The sequence below is a fragment of the Trichosurus vulpecula genome, chromosome 2, assembly GCF_011100635.1.
Source record: "Trichosurus vulpecula isolate mTriVul1 chromosome 2, mTriVul1.pri, whole genome shotgun sequence".
NCBI classification, from domain to species: domain Eukaryota; kingdom Metazoa; phylum Chordata; class Mammalia; order Diprotodontia; family Phalangeridae; genus Trichosurus; species Trichosurus vulpecula.
In genome coordinates, this window is record NC_050574.1 from 225,002,866 (window position 1) to 225,028,742 (window position 25,877).

General features: G+C 36.2%; 1 protein-coding gene across 3 annotated transcripts in view; it reads right to left on the bottom strand.

Moving 5' to 3' along the window:
• Window positions 1–25,877, bottom strand: part of TLK1 (tousled like kinase 1) — a 165,659-nt gene that overhangs the window by 96,735 nt on the left and 43,047 nt on the right. For all 3 annotated transcript variants that reach the window (XM_036744608.1, XM_036744609.1, XM_036744610.1), the window contains 2 exons: window positions 8,002–8,120; window positions 2,453–2,524 (listed from right to left, as the gene is read on the bottom strand). In XM_036744608.1, coding sequence (XP_036600503.1) covers window positions 2,453–2,524; window positions 8,002–8,120 — 191 coding nt within the window. The remainder of the gene's footprint in view (window positions 1–2,452; window positions 2,525–8,001; window positions 8,121–25,877) is intronic.

Consider the following 25,877-nt stretch of genomic DNA (forward strand, 5'->3'; position numbering starts at 1 on the left):
TCCTATCTTTTAGAGTGAGTCTCTCCTAATCCCTCTTAATTCTAGTGCCTAAATGGTTTCCTTTTTATCTCATAAAAATTTGTGCATATTTGTTTTGTTCTCTCCCCCATTAGACTGTGAGCTCCTTGAGGGCAAGGATTGTCTTTTGCCTCTTTTTGTATCCCCAGTGCTTAGCACAGTGCCTGGTATGTAGCAAATACTTAATTACTGTTTACTGACTGACTAAATGGAGAGGTACCTATCAGCAGGCAGAAGTGTGAGGTCTAGCCAATGTGGACCAGAGGCTCCTCCTACTATCAGTAGCACCTTAAATAAGGTTTTGAATGACTTCAACCAGTTTCTCCAGAAGAACAGCATATATACAAGTGTATGCATACATCTTTGACTTTTTTGGGGGGAGAGATGGGGTGGGGGGAGGGAGGCAGCAGCAGGGTGGTGGTGGTGGCAGCAGCAGGCTTTGGGAAGGGAAGGTTTATTCTCTAGTGTAATTTCAATTGTTTTTTTTTAACAGGGAAAGAAATAAAAATCAATAAATCAACTCTTAGGACAAATTTATCATAAAGTAGTCATTTCCATAATATTTCTCCACTAGGGAGACAGGAAGTTAAATCCAAGGGTTTATCTGATTCATCAGGTACAGATGAAAGTTTTTAAGACTAGGACTTCCATAATCTTAAAACTGCATCACATAAAGAATGGGTTATATCACTTACCCTGAAAAGCACTAACAAAATTATGTAGCAGAAGGCACTCTGCCCAACCAAGAAACATATTTTACATTATAAGTACATACTAAATTCAAGTCATCCTTGGAAATCTTCTAAAGAGAACAAAATTATTCTTATAAAAGATGATTTCTCGTAAATAAGCCCTAAATGCTGAAATCTATTTGGAATATATACATCTATTTGGAAGTAAGAAGGAGTCTGCAAAACAACATGGAAAAAAAGATGACAGTGTTATAAATCACTTACTTCTTTATTCACTAATATTTCCCAATAAAAACCAAATAGGAATAACTGTTTAAATGAAAAGAAATTAAATACCATGTCTAAAATATGCCTCACTGGCCCTGACCAAACAAATGGTTATAAAATAGGAGAGGTATGTGAATTTATCAAATATACCTAATACTATGGAGTTAACAAGAAGTGCCTCAAACTTCTGGAAAGTGGTAGTGAAATTATCTTTCATAACCACAGCTTTTGAGAAACTCTATTTAGCTAAACCTAAAACTAAAAATAATTGAGGCCCTAGTTCATACTAAATTAATAAAAAAATCTAATCTGTGGTAACTGGTTTCAAGAGGGCCTGCTAAAGCTTACCTCAAGAGAACCTACTGCAGATAATGTCCCATTCACTTGTACAGTGTCCTTTCAGCTGCCTGCCAGTTGTCTCTGTGGAAGGGAAAGCCTGATGAGTCAGAGGCCTATGCCACTATGCCACACTCCTTTGGAGTTTGAGGATGCCTGTATATTACTCCATAAAATGATCCAGGCAATAAAAGATCAGATGCTTATGAATGGCATACAACATGAAGATGGCTTTTTCAGTATTCTCTCTCCACTAAAGGCCAATACCAAATCTATAGTTACTGACTGCTGAAAAGCCTGTTGATACTCAATGTCAACACAATATAGCTACACTAACCCGAGAAAAACAAAGATTGGAATAGATCAAAGTCAGAATGCAGTTACACTGACAGGGAAAAATATGAAATGTATTAACTATTTAACGAAACACTGCCAGACTGTCTTAACATCTAGTGAGATAAAACTCCAAAGGATCAATCAACCAAAACTGAAAATGCATGATCCACTATGTACGTACACCTCAAAGATTTTCCAACACAAATGCTTTTTAAAAGATGCTATTAAGTACAGCATGCTCAAAATTGACCTATACCCCAACACTAAATATGTGCTTATTCAATACATGTTTTCATGAAGGAAAGACGACGAGAAAGTCTTTAGATTGAAAGAATGAACATCAATAGCAAAATCTGAAAGAGGAATATCTGTGCCCCACAAAGGGAAGCATCCATGCATGCATGCATGCATGCATACACAAGAAACAAATACTTCAGGATGAAACTAAGAAGGTTTAAGAATAAATATAATGAAGAAATGTTGACATATACTCAATGTTATTCGAAAAATCACCTTAACATCCTAAAATTATTCCTGACTAATAACTTTCTAATTCTAAGAACAAGACCATTTTATATAGCCAATATTCAAGGTCACTTACAGAGCTACCCAGATTATAATTTCTTTTAACTGCCAACATGACTACAATTTATAGATAAGAACAAATTTTATTCTTTATAGTATGTTTTATTTCAATGAAATTTAAGTATTAACCTTCAGGACAAGCATAAATAATAAAAAGAAAAATATCTACTTAGCAAAGGTGATGCAAGTTTTTAACAGAATTATACACAATGACATACCTCTGATTCTTTATCACTTAGAGATCCCAAGCTTCCAAAACTGTGATTAGAACTTTCATTATTTGTTGATGCCTGTTAAAGATAAGAAAAAAACTTTAAGTTAAAAACTAGTTTTAAAAAAAAAGAAAGCCTAATCATAGGTAAGCATAGTGATAAGGGAATGCATTAAAATTGGCTATAAGTATTCAAATAATAAACTAAAAATAAAACTTCCATTCCTCTAAATCCTCAAGTGCTATATAATTAATAATTTATTTTTCCTTTTCAAGGGAATGGGAACCATACCAAGTATTAATCAAAAGAGAAACAAGTCATAAAAATCATAAAAAATGTCACATTAAACATGACAAAATAGTCTCATTCTCAAATAGGTATTATTTCCCTTAAAATGTAAAAATCTGTACCTTGGAAAAGAACTTAAAAGAATGCCTACAAGTGTTGCTTTAAACCTAAAAGCTTTGTTTGGGTAACAAGATGATACAGCCAATTCCCACTATAAACACGTGAGCTGGGGGTAAGTAGAATAGAAGGAAATGGAACTTATTCTCAGCCAGGATTCAGTTATATGTAAAGGTTAAGGCAGCAGATGAACCACAAGACAGAGACCAGAAAAGAAGGTTTCAAAGAATATAATGCTAGCAGATTCCAGAACCTCAGGCTAAAGCAGAAAGCCTGAGTTAAGATCGAGGATAAGGGTCAGATGTCCCAGAATAGCTACTAGAGAAAAGATTAGAAAGCTGAACAAAACAGTAAAGTATTTATAAAATATATTCAATAAATACCTATTGAACAAATACATGTATACTTCAGTCAAGGAGACAAGAAGACAGTAAGGGGGAATAGATTTTAAAGCTAATATAGTCCTGAGAACCAAAAAGATCTTCTTTCCTAGGGATTGAGGGGACACCAAGAGGATAAAGGGGATAAGAAGAAAAAGTGAAAGAAAAACTGAATCTAAAGCAACTCAATCTGGGACCACGTAGAAAAAATAACCTCACTTTTAGAAGCCTCTTCCACTTATCCTTTTTGACAGGGGAGGGAGATTATCTGTTACTTGTCTAGTGCAAGAAGCCTGGTAGATAAAAGGATGGGATGGGGGACTAAGCTAAGGAGTTAAACTACATAAATGTCAATATTCTTTAAACTATACATATCTTTGGAACCCCTCACCACTGGAATATTCTTTCCCACTCAACACTGATTTATGTGGGCTGGTGTCCTTAAAATGATATTGAAGAAAAAAACTGATTTGTTAATCAAGCTTTTTAATAAAAGTTCCATAATTGAACCAGTTGATCAATAAAGCAATACCTTTTTACTTGAAAGATTAAAGAGATGACATCTAATTCTTATAATTCAGAATTTAGACAGCCAAGTTAAGCTTGTCCATTTTCTTCACAATTTTGTAAAGTTATATTATGACCCCTTAGCCTATATCTATAGATAGAACAGCTGTGATCTTTTTAGTCTGCACTCAAATGGAAGCTCTCTCTACATCCTTGATGATTTTAGTTTCTCTGTCTCCCTCTTCATTATATTTTAGAGAGTGTGGCAAATGTCAATAAACCATGAAACTTTACACAAGGGTAGAATAATGTTACATTTTGTTTCTGATGCAGTTCTCTCCCCAAATCCTCCTCCAATGCCTCACTGTGGTATGGAGGTGTCTCTGGGTTCTTGATACCATCATTTTTTTTTTTTTTTTTGCTTTTTGGCAGGGCAATTGGGGTTAAGTGACTTGCCCAAGGTTGGATTTGAACTCAAGTCCTCCTGGCTCCAGGGCCGGTGCTCTACTCACTGCGCTACCTAGCTGCCCCCAAATTTTGTTTTTTTTTTTTTCTTTTTGGAGGGGGGAAGGCAGGGCAACTGGGGTTATGTGACTTGCCCAAGGTCACACAGCTAGTAAGTGTGTCAAGTGTCTGAAGTCACATTTGAACTCAGGTCCTCCTGATTCCAGGGGTGGTGCTCTACTCACCGCGCCACCTAGTTGTCCCTGATATCATCTTTTATTTTCTTCAAAAATATTTTATTTTTTTTCCCAATTACATGTAAAAGCACATTTTAATATTAATTTTTTTAAACTTTGAGGTCCAAATTTTCTCCCTCCCCCCTCTCTGGGATGGTGAATAATTTAATATAGGGTATACATGCACACTCATGCAAAACATATTATTTCCGTATTTGTCGTATTACGAAAACAGACAAAAAACACACACAGACAAAAATAAAGTGAGAAAGTGAAAAATAGTATGCTTTGATCTTGTTATGCACCATCATAATGCATTTATGTATTAAAATTATCTGTGGAGGTCCCATCTCTTGATGGAACTCTATAAGCTCCATGAGCAGAAAGAACAATATCTTACCCCAACTTTGTATATATTCAGAGCAATATTTCACATATATTAGATGTGCGTAATAAATGCGGTTTGGTTGTGTTTTGGGGGGGGGGGGGGGGGAGGCAGCTAGATGGCCCAGTGGATAAAACGCTAGGCCTGGAGTCAGGAAGACTCATCTTCCTGAGTTCATATCTGACCTCAGACATATATTAGCTGTGTGATCCTATTTGACTCAGTTTCCTCATCTGTAAAATGAGCTAGAGAAGGAAATGGAAAACCACTTCAGCATCTTTGTCAAGAAAACCACAAATGGGGTCACAAAGGGTCAAACATGACTGAAAAATGACTAAACAACAAAATAAATGTATGTTGAATTCCATATAAAGTGAACATCTGCTCTGTGCCCTATACCTAGAGACTCTGCCAGAACATTACTAGAGTTGGTATTAGCTAGTCTTAAAGGTTCTGGTTTATATTATAAATAGCCCAATGCATCTACTTCATGAACATGAACTCTGGCTTAGCCAAATTACTTGCGCCCATACTTTTCTAGAGCTAGTCAGGTTGGTCTCTAATGTGCAAGTCTGCCTAGGCTAGACACATTTCCTGGTATCACATTAACCTGCAATACCCTAAAGAAAACTAGACAAACTACTGATCACCTGAATTGGTAAAAAAAAAAAAAAAGCAGCAGCATAATGGGACTAAGCAAAAGCAGCAGTGGCAACCAAGAACTAACCCGAAGATCCATCCTTGGCTCTGTACCTTATTGACATTATAACATATGTCACATAGCCTCTCATAAATCAGAAGTATTCGGGTTTTAGCTCACATGTAGGAATCCAAGGGTAAATGGGAAACAGTGTAACAAAAGTAAAAGTACACAGATAAGTTACAAAACTATCACAAAAAAGTAAACAAGGGCATCTGAGTATGTAATCAGGGGCAGGCTTGGGAATGCGCTACATAAGCACTTCTCCAAGTGTGGTCACACAAGACCCTTTCAGTGGGTCCATGAGGTCAAAACTACTTTTTATAATAAGACTAATATATTTTAATTTCTAATATGATAAATAACAATAAATATAACCCACAAAAACTTTGGTGGGGTCCTCAGTTTTTAAGATTGTAAAAAGGTGTGAAGGCTCCTTTACAAAAAGTTTGAGAAGAAAGGAAGCAAACATTTATGAAAGACCTATTATGTGTCAGGTACTGTGAAAAGCTTTACAAATATATTATAAATATCATTTAATATATTTGTAAATACCTGATAAATATGAAATGATCATGTGATCCTCATATCAACTCTGGGAAATAGGTGCTATTATTATCCCCATTTTACAGTGGCATCTGCCCAGCAGAAAAGCCCCTTGAGGCCAGGGTCTAATGACTTTTTTATACTCAGCATCTAGCATAGTGCCTTTGCACATAGTAGGTGCTTAATAAATGACTGCTGAATTTGAAGTGACCAAGGGCTTTTTTTTTAAAAGGTAATAGAATAGAATTTGATAGACCACCATTTTATGCTGTATACCACAATAAACTCCAAATGGCTTGACAATCTAAAAATTAAAAGTCACACCAAAAAAAAAAATAGGAGAATGATGGTGGATATGGAGATAATCAATAATTTAACAAGTCATAAAAGAGATTATAGAAAACAAAGCAGACAATTTTGACTCTCAAATTTAAAATCTGTGTTACTTTGAACTTATCACTTAACTTCTCGGTGTCAATTCCATTACTTTTAAAATGAGAAGGTTGGAACCAAATGTTCTCTTAAGTTTCCCTTGACCACCAAATCTATCATCCTATGTTTTGAAGGTAAAGGATGACTAAAACTAGACACTCCAAAGATAATTTCATTATTTGAGATTAAAATTTCAAAGGAATTTTCTAAGATTCCCATAAAAATTCATATTTTATATGAACAATGAAGAATTATGCACATAGTGGAGAAATAAAAGGTAACTTACAGAGTAGCTTTTTGAAAATGTTTTAAATTTAAATTATGATAAAATTATTCAGATTATCAAAGCAAACAGTAAAATGTTAGAGAAGTTGTTAATAATTTAGTTTTTCCAACTCATGAGATACTGTAGTTCATTTTCCTAACCTAAGAGTAAATTAAATACATTTGTATAATATTACACAAAGTGGTCTGGATATATCAACATGCTTTCCCTTTGTAATGTTACAAAGTTATAATTTTTTTTTCAAATATGAAACCTGAACCATTTCATTATAATGCTTACTACATCTGGCACCATTCTTACTCTTTCAACTACTACAGCCCCTTATCCATGCTTGAGCTCATTTTGCCAATCATTCTTCCCAAGGATATACCATGTTCTTTCTCACTCTCCATTTTTACATATGTTGTGCTCCAAATGTCTTCCTTCCTAAGCTCTACTTTACAAGATCCTACTCATTCTCTAAGATACAGTTCAAGTCCCATTACCTCCATGAGGCCCAGAGTGGTTTGTCCCTTTTCTAAAAATATAAGTCTCAACCACAGTTTAAATTTAATATTTTTCTGCGGTTCATATATGTTGATGGCTTCCCAAATACATTCTTTGAGAAGGGTCCTTGACTTTAATATCATCTTTCTGCCTAAAACCTATTACAGCACAGCTCTAGACATATAGCACTCAATAACTACTACTGATTGATTAGACTGATTAAAAGTAGGAAAGGTTAAGCAAATTGAGATAAAACAGGAGAGTTCGCTAAACCCAAGAAACATTACCAACGCTCCATACTACAAAGAAGCACCTTGATTCAAAGAATATTTCAATTGCATGTGAATAGGCTATTTTCAAGTCTTATCTATACTCAGTTGCTTCACAGGAGATGAACATAAAAAATAATATTCCAAGGATATTAACTCCTTGAGAGCCGAGTATGTCATATCTACGAAACACCTTCAATATCTAACAGAGTGCCTTAATATTTACCGAAATAAAATTAAACAGATTGCTCCAAGGAAGTAGTTAATACTTGTTGCTATATATTTGAATTAAGAAAGACTTTGATTTCAAAGAAGCTACAAGAAAATATAAAGTAAATATAATAGTGAAGCCAGACATAAAATCACTCTTTCTTATACATATTAACAGGTCACAACTTCTTGCTACAAAATAAAAGGATCCTTTGCAAACCATATTTAATCAATATAAATAAAAGTGTGTTTATTAAAGCAACACTTACTTTAGCTCCAACACTGCAACTTCCAGTGCTCCCAGTGCTCCCACTTACAACTCCTGTAAATCGAGCTTCCAATAATTCTTGCCTTCTTGGATCTAAGCTGTGAAGCTCATCCATTGCACCTATGAAAAATATATCCAGTTAGCTGTGATTTGGCATTGATTAGATGAATGGTTCAAGTAAATGAAATACATACATACCAATCTTAACAATGACATCATACAACAGCAACCCTCAGAAAATGTTATCTTGTCCTATTACACAAAATACTGCTTCTCTGAATTACTGTACCACTTTAACATATCACTTATTTGGGTGTTTAATCACATACTGCTCTGCCCTTCCATTATGTAACTGTTTCAATTATGTGGATCTTCTTTCCCTAATTATACCTCAAGTATTAATGTCAACACTTTGTAAAAAGCCATCTCAGTTCCTGACAAAGGACTCTGCATACAGGTACTGAAGTATTAGAGTGAAAGAGAAGATATTTCATGTTGAGAAACCAAAGGTTCTTCAAATGTCATTCAACTGCCTTCAACTGTCATTTTAAGAATTGAGTTATACAATTTTAAAATCACACAAGATGTAGAAGTGAAAAACCAATTTTAATCAAACTTTGTGAGAATCACTAGGGTGTGAATAAAAGTAGGAGAAACAGATAAAGTATTCTCCTGCAGACCTAGCCCACAATAAATTATTGCAGTCTATCTTCAAATGAGCCCTTGCTCATTGGTAATTCTTTTATCCCTATTCTTTTACTAACATCTGCAGAAAGCACTTTATTCTCATGTTAATTTCCTCTCAACTCCCTACAAAATCTTTATCCATGTCTTATACATTGATTAGCTATTTTACTGAGCCTTCTTGACTTTTCAAACACTTCATTCCACCCATAAACACTCAATTTACTCTTACCTTCTACTTTAATAACAGGAGATTATTCTAGTTGAGTTCCTGTATCTACTCTAATTCTCCACAAAGGCTACCCTTCATTTTCATTCCCTTAAGTCTCTGAACAATGACTCCACTTGTGTCCTTGATCCCATGCCTAACTCCTGATGGACTTTACTCCTATACTTGCACTGTCTCTGGCTGGCATATATGATAACTCCTCCAGCTCTGCCACTGCCTTGAAACACAGAGAGATCTTTCACCTTTTTAAATTTGGCCCTTCTGCTCCAACTAACTCCCATTTTACTTGTCCCTTTCCTTCCACTTTCAAATTTGAAGCTACCAGTGTGTACTATTTGTCCTCAGACAGGATTCTGGAAAGCTCCCTCTTTTCCTTTTAACTGTATCTTACAACTTCTTGATATCATCCCTTTATATTCCCCTACTTCAGTCTGTAATAAAGAGGTATTCTATATTCCCACCAAGACAGCCATTCTACCTAACAGCTAACACTGATATATAGCTTTACAAATATCATTTTATTTTATCCTTATAAGAAGAGGTGGATACATTACTTGCAGATTTTTTTAAAAAATTTATTATTTTCAGTTCTCAGCATTTCTACAAATTTTCTCCCCATTTCTACCCTCCCCCCCACTCCAAGCTGGCATATATTCTGATTGCCCCATTCCCCAGTCAGCCCTCCCTTCTGTCACCCCCCTCCCTCCATCCCCTTTTCCCTTACTTTCTTGTAGGGCGAGACAGATGTTTATGCCCTATTGCCTGTATATCTTATTTCCTAGTTGCATGCAAAAACTTTTTTTTTGAACATCTTCTGTTAAAACTTTGAGTTCCAAATTCTCTCCCCACTTCCCTCCCCACCCACCCTCCCTAAGAAGGCAAGAAATTCAACACAGGCCACATGTGCATCATTAGGCAAAACCCTTCCACAATACTCATGTTTTGAAAGACTAACAATATTTTGCTCCTTCATATCCTATCCCCCTTTATCCAATTTTCTCCCTTGACCCTGTCCCTTTTCAAAAGCATTTGTTTTTTATTACCTCCACCCCCTATCTGCCCTCCCTTCTATCATCCCCACTTTTTTTATCTCCTTCCTCCTTCTTTCCTGTGGGGTAAGATACCCAATTGAGTGTGTATGGTATTCCCTCCTCAGGTCAAATCTGATGAGAGCAAGATTCACTCATTCCCCCCCTCACCTGCCTTCTCTTCTCTTCCTACAGAATGGCTTTTTCTTGCCACTTTTATGCGAGATAATTTACCCCATTCTATCTTTCCTTTTCTGTCTCTCTCAATATATTCCTCTCTCATCCCTTAGATTGATTTTATTTTTTTAGATATCATCCCATTATATTCAACTCACCCTGTGCCCTCTGTGTGTATATGTGTATATATATATACACACACATATATACATATACACATATACATATATATACACATATGTGTATATATATGTAGTTCAACTTTAGTAAGTCCCTTGTGATTTCTCTTTCTTGTTTAACTTTTCATGCTTCTCTTGATTCTTGTGTTTGAAAGTCAAATTTTCTATTCAGCTCTGGTCTTTTCACTGAGAAAGCTTGAAAGTCCTCTATTTTATTGAAAGTCATTATTTTGCCTTGGAGCATGATACTCAGTTTTCCTGGGTAGGTGATTCTTGGTTTTAATCCTAGCTCCACTGACCTCCAGAATATCATATTCCAAGCCCTTTGGTCCCTTAATGTGGAAGCTGCTAGATCCTGTGTTATCCTGATTATTTTTCCACAATACTCAAATTGTTTCTTTCTGGCTGCTTGTAGTATTTTCTCCTTGATCTGGGAGTTCTGGAATTTGGCAACAATATTTCTAGGAGTTTTCTTTTTGGGCTCTTTTCGAGGAGGCGATCTGTGGATTCTTTCAATTTCTATTTTGCCCTGTGGCTCTAGAATATCAGGGCAGTTCTCCTTGATTATTTCTTGAAAGATGATATCTAGGCTCTTTTTTTGATCATGGCTTTCAGGTAGTCCAATAATTTTTAAATTATCTCTCCTGGATCTATTTTCCAGGTCAGTGGTTTTTCCCATGAGATATTTCACATTGTCTTCCACTTTTTCATTCCTTTGGTTCTGTTTTATAATATCTTGATTTCTCATCAAGTCACTAGCTTCCACTTGCTCCAATCTCATTTTTAAGGTAGTATTTTCTTCAGTGGTCTTTGGACCTCCTTTTCCATTTGGCTAATTCTGCCTTTCAAGGCATTCTTCTCCTCATTGCCTTTTTAGAGCTCTTTTGACATTTGATTTAGTCTGTTTTTTAAAGTGTTGTTTTTTTCAATATTTTTTTCAGTATTTTTTTGGGTCTCCTTTAGCAAGTCACTGACTTGTTTTCATGGTTCTCTTGCATCATTCTCATTTCTCGTCCCAGTTTTTCTTCTACTTCTCTAACTTGCTTTTCCAACTCCTTTTTGAGCTCTTCCATGGCCTGAGACCAGTTCATGTTTTTCTTGGAGGCTGTTGGTGTAGGCTCTTTGACTTTGTTGACTTCTTTAGGCTGTATGTTTTGGTCTTCTTTGTCACCAAAGAAAGATTCCAAAGTCTAAGACTGAATCTGAGTGCGTTTTCGCTGCCTGGCCATGTTCCCAGCCAACTACCTGACCCTTGAGTTTTTCACTGGGGTATGATTGCTTGTAGAGCAAAGAGTACTTTGTTCTAAGCTTGAGGGGATGTGCCATTGATTTCAGAGCCATTTCTATATAGCCAGTTCTGCCACACCAGCACTTCTCCTTCCTCAAGAACCACCAACCTGGACCTGACACAAATCTTAAGCAAGCTCTGCACTCCTGCTCTGATCCGCCACTTAATTCCTCCCACCAGGTGGGCCTGGGCCCGGAAGTAACTGCAGCTGTAGTTCTGTAGCTGCAACTCCCCCACTGCCCCTGGGGCGGTGGCTGAACCTCGAACTCTGTCCCCCACAGCTTTTCCCACTAACCTTCTCTGTTGCCTTTGGTGTCTGTGGGTTGAGAAGTCTGATAACTGCCACAGCTCACTGATTCAGGGCCCTAGGGCCGACTCTGCCCAGCTCCCTGTCCGGTTGGTCCTGCCGCCGCCCAGGCTGAGCTCTGCTCTGCTCCCAGCTCTGTGCATGATAGACCTTACCCAGCCACCATCCAAGCTGACCTGGGCTGGAGCCCTGCTTCTCTCTGCTATTTCGTGGGTTCTGTGGTTCTAGAATTCGTTCAGAGCCATTTTTATAGGTGTTTGGAGGGTCCTAGGGGACAGGCCTAGGCAAGTCGCTGCTTTCTAGCTGCCATCTTGGCTCTGCCTCCATTTGCAGATTTTCTATTTATGAATTCACCCACTCCCTAAAATGTATTTGTAAATCCCAAATCAATACTTGCAGAGCTTTCATAGTCATGCCCAGAGTGGCAAGAAATGAGTCACCTGATATAGATATTTCCAGCCGAGGTCAAATAAGGAGATGTTCTGCCTTCTTGTTTCAGCTCTTACGCTATAAACAAATTTCCTTTTCTAGATCTATTTAGTGCAATGATTTTTGCATTTTTTTTTGTGCTTTTTTGTTAGTGATTCTGCTGTTTAAAATAGCCCTCAAGCATAGTGCTTAAGTACTATCTAGTGTTCCTAAGTGTAAGAAGGCTGTGATATACCTTACAGAGAAAATACATTAAATAAGCTTCATGCAAGGATGGGTTATATAGTGCTATTGGTTGTGAGTTCAATTTTAGCAAATCAACAATACAGTACATCCAGAAAATGGAAGAAGAAAATTGCTATTTGTATGTGAGGCAAAGTAAATGTTGTAACCAAAGGTTCACAGGAACCTAACCCTGTATTTCTCCTAGAAACAATGGTTCAATATTTGTTAATTCAGTATTCAAGGTGATTTTACAGAACATAACTACTGTGAATAATGAAAACTGTACCATTATCATCCCCATGTTACTGATGATGAAACTGAAAGCAACTTGCCCAGGATCACACAGCTAGTAAGTGTCAGAGTCCAGATTTGAACCCAAAAGACAAAATTGTTTTGTGGACTGCAAGCAGAATGTTGGACTGAAACTTATACATCAACAGTATGGGTAATTACTTCCAGTATGGAAATTCCCTTCACTGTTACAGATCATCAACTCCTCTATAACATAAAAGCTGTGTTAGGGCTACTGAGACATTAATTGACTTATCTTTGAACATACAACTAGCATCTATCAGAAGCATGGCTCAAACTCAGGTCTTACCTACTTCAGGGCCAGAGCTCTATCCTTTGTATATTCTCCAGAAGATTGTGCTACCTCAATCAACCTTTCTAATCTTCAATCTCTGCTTATCTACTGTTCTCCTTCCCAGCAGCCTACAAATATTACCTTCAAACAACAAAACAAAACCTTCACTAGACCCTTCAATTCCCTCAAGCCATCATCCTATCTCTCCTTTCTTTCTCAAGCATTCTACGCACTTTGCTTCCACTTCATATCCTCTCATCCCTCAATCTTTGCCAGGTGCACTGCTTTTAACTGAAAGTGATTTTTCCAAAGATGTAAATGATCTTTTACTTGCTAAATATCATGGCCTTTTCTCACAATGACCCACAGGCAACTAAAACTAAAATTCAACATGTCCACAATAGAACTTACTACCTTTTCCCTCAAACCTACCCCCTTTCCAAACTTTGCTATTATTATCAAGGGCACCATCATCCTTCTAGAAATCCAAGTTCAAAACCTCAGCACAATCACTGACTCTCATTCACTCTCCACGTATCTAATCAGTTGCCAGATCTTATCAATTCTATCTTTCAGAACATGTCTCTTTTAATAAGTCCCCTTTTCTCTGCTTACACAGCTTTCATTACCTCTACTAAACTATTAGAAAGCCTCCTAATTGGTCTCAGTCTGAAGCCTGCTCCCATTTCAATCAATACATATATGACTAAGTCACGCCCTACTCCAAAAAGTCCAGTGATTCCCTAATACCTCCCAAGTTCCAATATGAACTCTTGTTGGCATGTGACGCTCTTCACACAGAATCAAACATAACTGAAATGAATGAACAACAAAACAACATATTCAAGGCAAGAAGTAGAAGGAAAAGGTGGTGAATAAAAGGGAGTTTGTTTATAATAGGACAGGCAGTGTATATAACTAGAGTAAATAAATTGAACAGGGATGAGAATATAGCAGTGAAACTGTGTGCACCTAAAATGGTAATTGTGTATAAATGTGCTCATATTGCTTCTCTGGCCAGAAAAGTCCCCCCTCTTCTAACCTATTAATATCCAAGTCCTATCAAAGGTTTCAAAAAGCTCAGTTCAAGTTATACTTCTTCCACAAGGGCTTCCCTAATTATTTCTTCTTCTGTAAATTCCCATGGCATTTATACTCAGTTTCACATTTACAGTTATTCCTTCCACATCACTGGGTTTAGAGGTGCAGTGCTCCCCTCCCCCCATCTGGAAAATCCAAATAAAATTTTTTGGCCTTCCATACCACAGAAGTCTGATTTTCCCTTTTTCTTTTGCAGTACCTTATTATAAAATTTGGACATATTTATGGTATTAAAAGATAAAATGTGCTGATACAATACAATACTGTGTACATATATTTTATTCATTTCTGAGTTTCTAAACTTTTTCCATGTCTTCTGCTGGCCTTTGTATGTCGTCTGACGCTTCCACAAAACTCCCAAAAAATTCCCATTTAATTTCTTATGGTGACCTAAGATATACTGAAATAGCAATGATGAAAGTCAGGATGTGGAAGGGATAATGGTGACTATGTGTTTCATGCCTGTTTTTACCTTTTGCCCCAGTTCAGGTTCAATACAGTGCATGTATTGCAATACAGTGCACGTAGAGACAATGGTAGTGGCATCTCACCATTTTACTCTTATAGCTTACCAAGAATCTACAAAGAACCTACCCTAACTATGAATCAATGAATGGAGAGAAAGTGTTTGTTAAATGTATAAAGAATAACTGAAGAGAATGAATCTAAGTACTTTATCACATAATATCAGTTTTATTTCACTGCTTATCTGGCAGATCTTAGCTATCTTGTTTAGCCAGCTCATACTCATATATACCACTATATAATAAAGACTGAATCAAGAAGATTTAGAATCAAGAAGATTCTCTGTCAGTAGGCCCAACAAGATGGCAAATAACTAATTTTAAGGGGGTGGGGGTGAAAGTAATAAAGATGATGAAAAGACTGAAAAAAGGGGGGTATGATCAGCATACTATAGTAGAAATATACTATATAATAACATAGCATAATATAATAGTATTGTTTCCCTTTTGTTACAATCTAGTCTCAAGTTAACTGCATTAAAAAATCTGGTTTTGTTCCATAAAAGCCTCTCTCCCCATTCTCCCTTTTTCCCTCCACATAAAAATACGGGTATTTTCATGAGTATTTTTCTTACTGAAAATTTCCTTTTGTGAGTTAACACCTGTTTAGAGTCCTTCCTGCCATTCATGTCTGCTTCCCAATACTTGCTCTTCTGAGGTAGGTTCCCAAAGTTTAGCTATGTCCAAGACAAAAACTCTTAGTAAAGGATAAAATAAATGCTCTTTGATTGAAAAAAAGTAAAATAAATACTGAATATTGAAGAAAAATTAATTGAGCTCATGGACAAACCTTTTGTTTAGAAGGCCCTTTCCCATTTAAGAAACTGACTAGACTGACAAAGTATAGCGCTACAGAAAATGCTGAAAACGTACTAGTTTAATGATCCATCACAGATCCAAAGTAATAATTCATTTATCTGTCTCCCAATTCTGTTAAGCCTAATCACTCCAAGATAGTCACAGCATATTTTTATATTTAAACATATTACTAGAATTATCACACAGAGAATTGGAAGGGATTTCAGATATCACCTAGTCCAACCTCTACCCTTCAAAGTACTAATCCTTTTTGTAACATTTGTCCAAAGTAAGTCTCTAGCTTAAAAACTTCCAATGATGAACAATCTTACTACCTTCTAGAACAGCTCTAAGAATCAGGATGTTTTTCCTTTAGTTGAATGGAAAAACATGTTCCCTTAAATTTCTGTCCTTTGAGGCCAGGCAATCCCTTCTCTATATTTCAACCATTGAAAGATGGCTATAATATCCCAATAAAGAACTTCTCACCACACCACCCATCTCCAGTCCTTTTTCAAGCTATATCACTGACATGGTTTCTAGCAATACAATTTGTCAACATAATTAAAATGTAAGTTCCTTGGGAATAAATATTGTTTCACTCTTTCTATGTGTATCCCCTACACCTAGCACAGTACTTGGCATGTGATAGGCACTTAACATTTGTTGCTTGATTGACAATTTTTAAATGTGACACCCAACACTGGGCACAAGATAACTTTAGTTATGTAGTAAGACTGTCTCCTCCCTTTGCTCTGGACAATACACTAATGTAGTCAAGTCTGAGAAAGAGAGGCATAGTGGAAAAGGTTGGTCTTGGAGTCAGGAGGACCTGGGTTTGAGCCTCTGAAAGATACTAATTGTAAAACCAAATATATGTCAATTAACATCTCAGTGCCTCCACACAAGTCTAAGCTACGAAGGAGCTGGCAAGCTGTATCAGTTAAGGGAATTTCCGTACTGAGAGTAATTCCCCACAGTGATGAAATACAATTTGCTTACAATCCACAGAACCCTTTAGTCTTTTGAGCAATAATACCTCTCTATTCACATTCCCCATCAAGTATTTGTGCTTAACTCAAGGTAAAACAATTGTTTCTACTGAATTTGTTCATTTCAGTACACTGTTTCAGTTTGCAAAGATATCTTTGGATCCACTTCTATCATTCAAGGTAGGAGCTATCTCCTCTTCACTTTGTACCATCTTCAACTTTGATAAATATACCACCTAAGCCTTCATTCAAATAATTAACATTTAATATTTGTGCACAAGCTTTCTCCCTCCAATAGAATATAAAGCTGTTTGCTGGCAGGTATTACTCTGTTTTTATCTTTGTATCCCCAGCAGCTAACAGTGCATTGCACTTAAAAATTGCTTTTTGAACTGAATTAAATTAATTTATACTTAAATTTACTGAATTTATATCAAGAAGGAATAGTCAAAAGCTACCTCAAAAACTGCACAGCTTTAGAATTAAGAACTAAGACCAATTCAGATATTTTTCTCTCCTTTTATAACTGCTTTACCCTCCTCATGGTCACCAAAGAAACTGGAGGGAAGCAAACCATCACCTCCCTAACATTCTTTCATTTTCAGAAAACTAACAGCTCTTTAATAATAGTTCAGTTTACAAAGAATACTTTATTAGCACTATTCAAAATCATAGCTGGAAAAAATAGGTGAACAATTTATGAACAAACAAGAGATAGAGAGCATTGTGAGCTGTAAAATGGATAATTTTTGATTACATTAAATTTAAAAGGTTCTGTACAAATAAAACCAACATAGCCAAGATCAGAAGGAAAGCAAAAAATTGGAGGAAAAATTTATAGACAGTTCCTCAGATAAAGGTCTCATATCTCAAACATATAAGGAACTTTGTCAAATCTATGAGAATACAAGTCATTCCCCAATTGATAAATGGTCAAAGGCTATGAACAGGTAGTTTTCCAATGAAGAAATCAAAACAATTTATAATCATATAAAAATGATCTAAATTATTACTGATTAGAGAAATATAAAGTAAAACAACCCTGTGATACCATTTTACACCTATCAGATTGATTAAAATTGAAAGGGAAAATGACAAATGTTGAAGGGGATGTGGAAAAATTGAGACTTTAATTCATTGCTGGTGGATGTGTGAGCTGATCCAACCATTTTTTGAGAGCCATCTGGAATTATGCCCACAGAGTGATTAAACTGCACCCTTTGACCCATTAATACCACTATTAGGTTTCCCAAGATGATTAAGGAAAAAGGAAAAGAGCCTATATACTCTAAAATATTTATCGAAACTCTAGAAATTGCAGGGATGCCCGTCAATTGGGGAATGCCTAAACAAACTGTGGTGCATGTTCACGAGAGATTACTCTGCAGTAAGAAATGAGCTCAATGATTTTAGAAAAAACAAGGGAAGACTTGCACGAAATAATAAAGAGCAAAGTGAGTAGAATCAGAGAACACTGAATCCAGTAACAGCAGTATCGTTTTAAGAACACCCTTGAGTGCCAAGTCATTCCATTACAAATACCCAAATTAACTGCAAAGGCCCTATGAAGGAAGATATGTTTGCATCCAGAGAAAGAATTCTCTCTCTCTCTCTCTCTCTCTCTCACACACACACACACACACACACACAGAGAGAGAGAGAGAGAGAGAGAGAGAGAGAGAGAGAGAGAGAGAGAGAGAGAGAGAGAGAGGCTCCCCCTAGATACACGTAAATTCCTTGAGGGTAAAGAGGTGTCTTTTTTGTTTCTGAATCACCATCAATACACCAATTGGTCTCCCAGTCTCAAGTCTCTCCCCTCTCCAATTTGCCCTCCAACACAACTGCCAAAATCATATTCCTGAAGCATGGGTATTGACCATGGTCTTCTCAAACTCTACTGGCTTCCTATGATCTCTAGAGTCAAATCCCTTTATTAGCCATTTAAAGACCTTCACAACCAGGCTCCAACCTACTTTTCCAAACTTTTTACACATTGCCCCTCTTTAAGTTTTCAAGTCTAAACTTGTCATCTTACTATTTACATCTCATATACATCTCCTAATTCTATACCTTTGCACACCCCTTATCTAGAACGCATCCTTCCTCCCCCTCCCCCTTCATCCTCTGAAAATACTTAAGTTTCATAAGCTCAGCTCTCCTACAGAAAATCTTTCTTGATCTCCCAGCTGTTATGTCCTTTTCTCAAGTTACCTTGTACTTACTTCGACTCTTCCTTGAGGGCAAGGAATTTTATTTAGGGGGTGGTCAGAGGTTGTATATTCAGGAACAAGCAGAGGGCTTAGCACATAGTGGGAGCTAAGTAAATACCTGCCAACCAATTGAAACATGGATCAAACAACTAAGCTACTTCTCTTGACTACTGCAGAGAAAAGCAAGCAAAAAGGTATCTTGATTACCGCTCATTTATGTAAAGGAAATTTGAGGATATTGAACATGTGTCCAAAGCAGATTAAAATAAAGAGAAAATGGACAAGAGTTTATTTGGACTTTTTGTACACTTAGTTGAAACTCAAATACTTATTAATGAAAATAATCTGTTCACTAAAAGTTAAGCTGCTAGATGAGGGAATTGAAGAAAGCTGGTTGTATGACCAATGCTTCATAGAATTTTAAAGTTGGACAGGACTTTGAAAAATCACCTTGTCCTACAGTTTAACCTGTATTTAGAGAATGTTCCTCCACCACGTCCCTAAACAAGTGGTCAACAAGCCTTTACTTCCAACTTCAAGATTTCCAATAACGAGAAACTCAATGACATCACCAAGCAGCATATTCCACTTTTAGACAGCTCTAATTATTAAGAAGTTTTTCTTTATGATGAAAGGTAGTTCGCATTTCTATAGCTCTTAGGGATTAGGAAGTGGTTTTTTTTTTTTTTTTTTTGCAAAACCATAACATGTAAAGGACATATATCATTATCCTTTCTTTATACAAATAAACCGAGGCTCAGGTATGTTATTCACACAACTAATAAATAGCAGATCCAGGATGTTAAGCCAGGTTTCCTCAATAATAAGTCACAAAATAACTGAATTTTAGAGTTGGAAGGGACCTCAGCAGTCACCTCCTCCAATGCTTAATGAAGATGAGTCACCTATCATCTAACACCTTAAAGACCTCTAATGAGAGGGAACCCATTTACTACTTTGTGAGATAGCCCAGTTGTTAAATTTTTGGAGAAGCTGTTTGCTTCTTCACAATTTTCATACATTACTTCTGGTTCTGCCTGTTGGAGCCAAATAGAAAATGCTTATTCCCCATAACTATCATATCCAGAGAAAGGAATCCCAAATGGTGAAGGGCCTTGAGGCCATGCCATATCACATCAGCATCAGTTGAAGGAAGTAGGGTTATTCAGCCTAGAGAAGAACAAATTCACAGGGAACATGATGGTTGTGTACCTAAGCCTCAGTTTCCTTCACGTGTAAAATGAAGGAACTGAACTAAGATGACCTCTAAAACACATTTCAGATCCAAACCAATGAGCCTATAATCCTAATCCTAAAAAATGGTAAGAAAGGAAGATTGAATCCAGGCTTCTTTTCCCCTTTCAACTCCACAGTCCTTTCCATACATAAAAAGAGGTATAAAACAAACAAAAAACTAATGATATAAAATAATTAGCTACAAATAGGCTACTTCTATTGTCAGACAACTTTAACCTACATTGAAAAGTAGCCTAAGATAAGAGCACTTAACCTGGAGTCAAAACACAGTAAGTCTCAAATAAAGCATTACTTACAAGCCACAGTTAGCTCTTATCATTATTACCATAACTTTAATCATGATACAAACCAAACACGGAAGAGAAAGGAGATGGGTCAAAATTGGTAAAGTGCAATGGATTAATAACTTACTGCATAAAATTATCGTTCAATGGAGAAGACTGAATCCAAATTTTAAACTTTAAGAAATTTAGAGAGGCTTCATAGTAAATGAAGAGCTAGTCATGGAATCCAGAAAAGCTAGGTTCAAGCATTTATTCTTGTTATTACTGAATCCTTGACAATCTGCAATCCTACACTGCCTTAATGTAACTCTAAGTAAATACCAACTCCTCATATTGGCATTTAAAGCCCTTCGCCATGTCTTCTGCCTGTCATTCCAGACTCACTTCACATTGTCCTCCTTTACACACTTTATTTTCCAATAGAACTGGCCTATCTCAATCCTCTCTCAATCCTCCCTCAGCACAGATTAACCCCATGCTTAGAATTTTTGACCTCTCAGAACCCCTCACAACTTCAAGGTTCTGGAAACCTCTTCCTGAGGCCCTTGGTTAGTACTCTCTCCATCTTCAAATGATCTTATATCAATTTATACATTTGTATGCTGTAATGCCAGGAAGAACACAAGCTCATTGAGGGCAAAGGACTTTTCTTTTCCTTTTGTCTTTGTACTGCTAACACGGTACTAGACAGAGTAAGTTGTTAATAAACACTAGCTGAATTTAAATGAATGGCTTCTCCTTCTTTTCTGTACTCAATCCCTTCAAAAAGCCATCTATACTCCCTACCATCACTTCCTCGCTCTCTCATTCCTTGACTGTCTACAATTTGACAAATGACCTCCATAAACTCAACTCAAGCTGTTCTCTCCAAAGTTACCAATGACTTCCTAACTGCTAAATCTGATTGTCTTTTCTCAATCCTTCTTTCTGCTGCACATAACACTGTTGACAACTATATACTCCTGGACACGCTCTCCTCTTTGGGCTTTTGGTGGCACTAAGCTCTCCTGGTTTTTCTCCTGTCTGATTCTTCCTTTGCTGAATCATCCTATACATCACACTCCTCCAACTGTGTGAATTTCCTAAGATTCTGTTCTGGGCCATCTCTGCTTCTCTCCCTGCTACACCCCCCTTCCTTCTTCTTGGCAACCTCACTGGCTGCCCTGGGTTTTGAGTATCACATTTATGCAGACCTATATATCCAAGCCATAGTCTCTTTTCTAGGTCTCCCACCACCAATTGCCTAATGGACATTTCAAACTGGATATCCCAGAGAAATTTCAAACTCAACAGGTCCAAAACAGAACTGATAATCTTTCCCCCCAAACCCTGTCTTCTTTCAAATTTCCCTATTTCTCTCAAAGGCACGAACATGCCATTATCCTTGAGTCCTCACTTACCCCTACTCTCCCTCCCCACCTCCATGCATGCAACCAACTGCCAAACCTTGCCTTTTTTAAACCTCTTTAACATTTTTTATGTATTTAAAAAATTTCTGACAACCCTCCTTGTACCCAATAACCCTATCCACAAATACAAAGAGAAAAATGAAAACTTTGTAACAAATTAAGAATAAGCAAGCCCCAAAAAAGGATGTATTTTGCCATTTCCAAAAATCTAGATGTCATTCTAAAAATGGAGTCCATTATCCTCCCTCTGAAAGTAAGTAAGTCGCATAGATTGTTGGGCCCCTAGAATCATGATTGGTCATTGTGTCGAAAGCTTAAGTCTTTCAAAGATATTTTTCTCTGCAATGCTTTTGTCATCGTGTAACTTGTTCTTCTGGTTCTGCTCATTTTACTCTGTATTGCTTAGTAAAAAAAGTCTTCTCAGATACCATTTCTTTAGTTGTTTCTCACAGAGTAATATCTCTGTTACAACCCCAATTTGCTCATTCATTCCCCAATTAACGAGCAACCCCTTTGTTTTCAGATCTTTGGTAAAATCGAAAAAGGGCTTCTACAAATATTTTTTGTACACTGAGACCTTTTCCCTCTTTTGGATCCCTTGGATTATACATCTAACTCATTTTGTAGACATTTCAAGGTATAGATGGGTAAAGTGTCCTATTCAAGATCACAGAGTGTTCAATGTTAGAGAAAGGACCAAAATCCAGAGTCCTCATTCCTTAGTAGATGTTCTTTTCTTTTCACTGCCATGTCTCTTTATATGGTAGTTACTTAAATTTATTTCCTATACTAGATCACAGGCTCCTTTAGAGCACAGCCCATGTTTTACTTTCTTGTATGCCCATACAACACCAAGCAAAATATTAAATGTCAGCTAAATTAATAAATTTGAAAAGTTATGTTTTGCATATGTTAGTATGTAGGAGAAATAAAACAGGTCATCACTCAAATAAGGAAACAAAAAAATCCAACAGTGATTAATTTTTCAGCCCTAATAAATTTTAGAAGAACTGTGTTCAGAATCCACAGAAGAAATACCCATACCTCCTTGAAGTACAGGAAAATAACTGAAATCTAAATAAAATCAAATATACTTTATAGGCACCATTATTCCTCTCTAGTTGGAAATCTTCAATGGCTCCCTTGTGACTACAGAGTTGTGCTAACTGTTCTGCCTGGGATTCAAAGACCTCTGATGTTGCATCACCCTATCTTCTGAGCCTCGTTTCATACAACTCTGCTCCCCATAATGTATGTTCTAGCCCAGCACTTCTTAAACTGTGGGGGCCCCCACAGTTTAAGTGCTGAAGGGGTCAAGAGCACAAAAATTTAATAAGTCCTGCTTTGAGGCCCGCTCCTGATCAAGTATGGTCTCCCTGCCACTCATGCTACACTTAGTAGGTGATTAACTTTCATTAAATTGCATTCATTTTGAGGGAAAAACCTAGCTGAATTAGTGACAAATCAATCAATATTTTAAGGAAGTACTGTCACTCTACTTTTGAATATAATGAATATCTTTTTGAATATACTGAATTGAATTGAATATACCAACAATTAGTCTAACAAAGTACTGACAAAGGCTGACTAGCCTCCTTATGGAAAATTAATTAATGATTTGTAATTAGAATATCAATTACAAGTCAACAGTGCTTCTCAAGTACTACAGAGTACTTAAAAATCAGTTTGTTGCTTAGTTTTAAAACTTTAAAATTTTATAGCATCTGCGTATTAACTTTTTCTTATTCACTATACAGGGTAATTTCAATTCGGTCCTAGTTAAAACAAATTCTTAATTAGCAGAGTCCAAATTAATTAGGCTTGATTATATGACTTTTTTTTTTCCATCAAAGTTTCCCTGGAAGAAATGAAGAATGAGATAACAAGAAAGCCTGGTCTTTATAATACAGTTTTAAGGAACAAGGTCTTGAAATTTTAGATTACCTTATAAAATTCAAAGTATTATATAAATGTCAACTTTTACTATCACCCACCTATGAAGTTTTGCCCTCATTGAGAACCTCCTAGTCTACAATAAAAGCAAAGAACCATGCAAATATACCTTCTTGGCATGGCTTTAATACCATTGAAACTACCAATTCACATTCTGAATACCAACCAATACATGTAAAAAGTCAAAAAAGAAAATGTTAACTTTGTCTGTAATCCTTTAGAATGTAAAATAACATATTCTAATCCAGAAATGAGAGATTTAAGAGCAGGGTGAACAAGAATCAGCTACATGAAACTTGTGAGGCTAGATCTCAGGATCACTACTTTATATCATCCAGGTTACTCAACTTTTTTGTTTGTTTGCGAGTAGGGGGAGTTAGCAGGGCAGGAAAATGTTCTCCATAGAAAGAAATGGATACACCTAGAACTGTCAAATGAGATCATGTATGTAAAGTGCTTTGGCAAAAGCCTTAAAGCATTACATAAATGTGACTTATCATTATTGTCATAAAGTCTATGTATCAAAAATAATTTTCATTTTCTATCCCATATACAGTAACTACATTTATATGCTTTCATGAAATGTAATTAACGAAGATCATTTTGGCCCAAGTTATGTTTCTACAGTATCCCCAAATTGAAGTATAGTCACCTTTCCTTCCCAATAAGAAGAATGCTGCCTTGGTGTATATTTTTTAGCTCTAAAGGTATTTAAATCGGGCACATCCATTTGACTGATTTTTAATCCCATCCAAGTATCTTATATTTTATCAGACATGAGAAGATTACTTCCATCCAATCCTAGCTGTCTATCAGAGTAGGACAAAGAAAGTTGGGGAAGATTAATTAGTGAAGTCCAAAGAGTAACTTTTAGTGCTCAACACTAACTTTCTATCACCATCATCATCATCATCATTAATATCTCAAGGAAATTAACTAAATTCCTGGTTAAGTGTCAGAGAAAGCATGTGAAATCTCTCATCTATATTAACCATCATATCTATTCTCCCTCCTTGCTCTTTTGGGCTTCAGCAACAAGGCTTACTTTCTCCTATACATAATTCACAAACACCTTCTGTGGAGTTTGTGATCTATTTCAGTTCTGCAAAAGTAAGGAAAGGTGAGGGTGATGGAAGATCCTACATTACACAATTCACCACAACCTGATGAGACCAGCCATGAGAATCCTTCTTTTAAGGATTCCCACCAGAAACATTATGCCATGTAATCTCAGATTCCCAGTACCAAATAACCTCCTCCCCTCCCCCTCCAAAATTAAATTGCAATATAAAGAATATCCCACCACAGCAGATAGCACCCAAGCAATTTCCAATTATTGCAAAAGGAAACCTATCTATGACCTAACCTTCACATAAGAAATAGACTTTGTAGACCATCAGATCTCATGGTGTCCCAATGTTAAGTTTTTCATTTCCCTTCAGAGCACTATTATTAATGTATTCTCTCAACTGTGATCATAAGTATACAATTATTCATGTCACTTACAAACTTTAAAACTTCTGTTCCCAGACTTAGTTGCAAAATTATGCTAAATATATTATTCAATACACCCAAATGACTATTAAAGAATAGGAGGAAAGTATGAAAGAAAAGAGATGCCTGTCAAATAAAAAAAGGGAAAAACATTTTTTAAAAAGAGAAAAAATAAAGCACTCCCACATTTGAACAATAAAAATTCCCATAAACGGCAAGTCACTTTATTTTTAAGACTAAAAATTAAATAGCATAGAAGAAAATAAGCAATAGAATGACAAAGGAAAATTATTTTCTGAAATGAGATTTTTTTTCTAAATAATAAGCAGAACTGAAGACATTCATTTTCTTTTCCCTGTTCCCATACCCCTAAAATTAATATTCTAGGAATGGTTAATCACTTTAAAATCAAATTATGTACCAACTAATTGAATACAGTCAGAACACAGCTTCCTATTTGTCCATTGATTATTCATTGTTAAGTCAAAGTCCATGTGCTCAGATTTCCCACCCCCATCTGTAATATAAATATATTATATTAATTTGGAGGCGTGTATTTAAAAGGAACTTTCTGATTCTTAGAGAAGAGGAACTACATAAATACTACATTTTAAAGAATTTTTCTGTTTAGCTACAACTCTGCTCTTAAAGTCCTTTCTATCTTTTTCCAAAATTCCTCTTCTTTTTGGTGTCACTAGGGATATCTGCATGAAAATAATATCA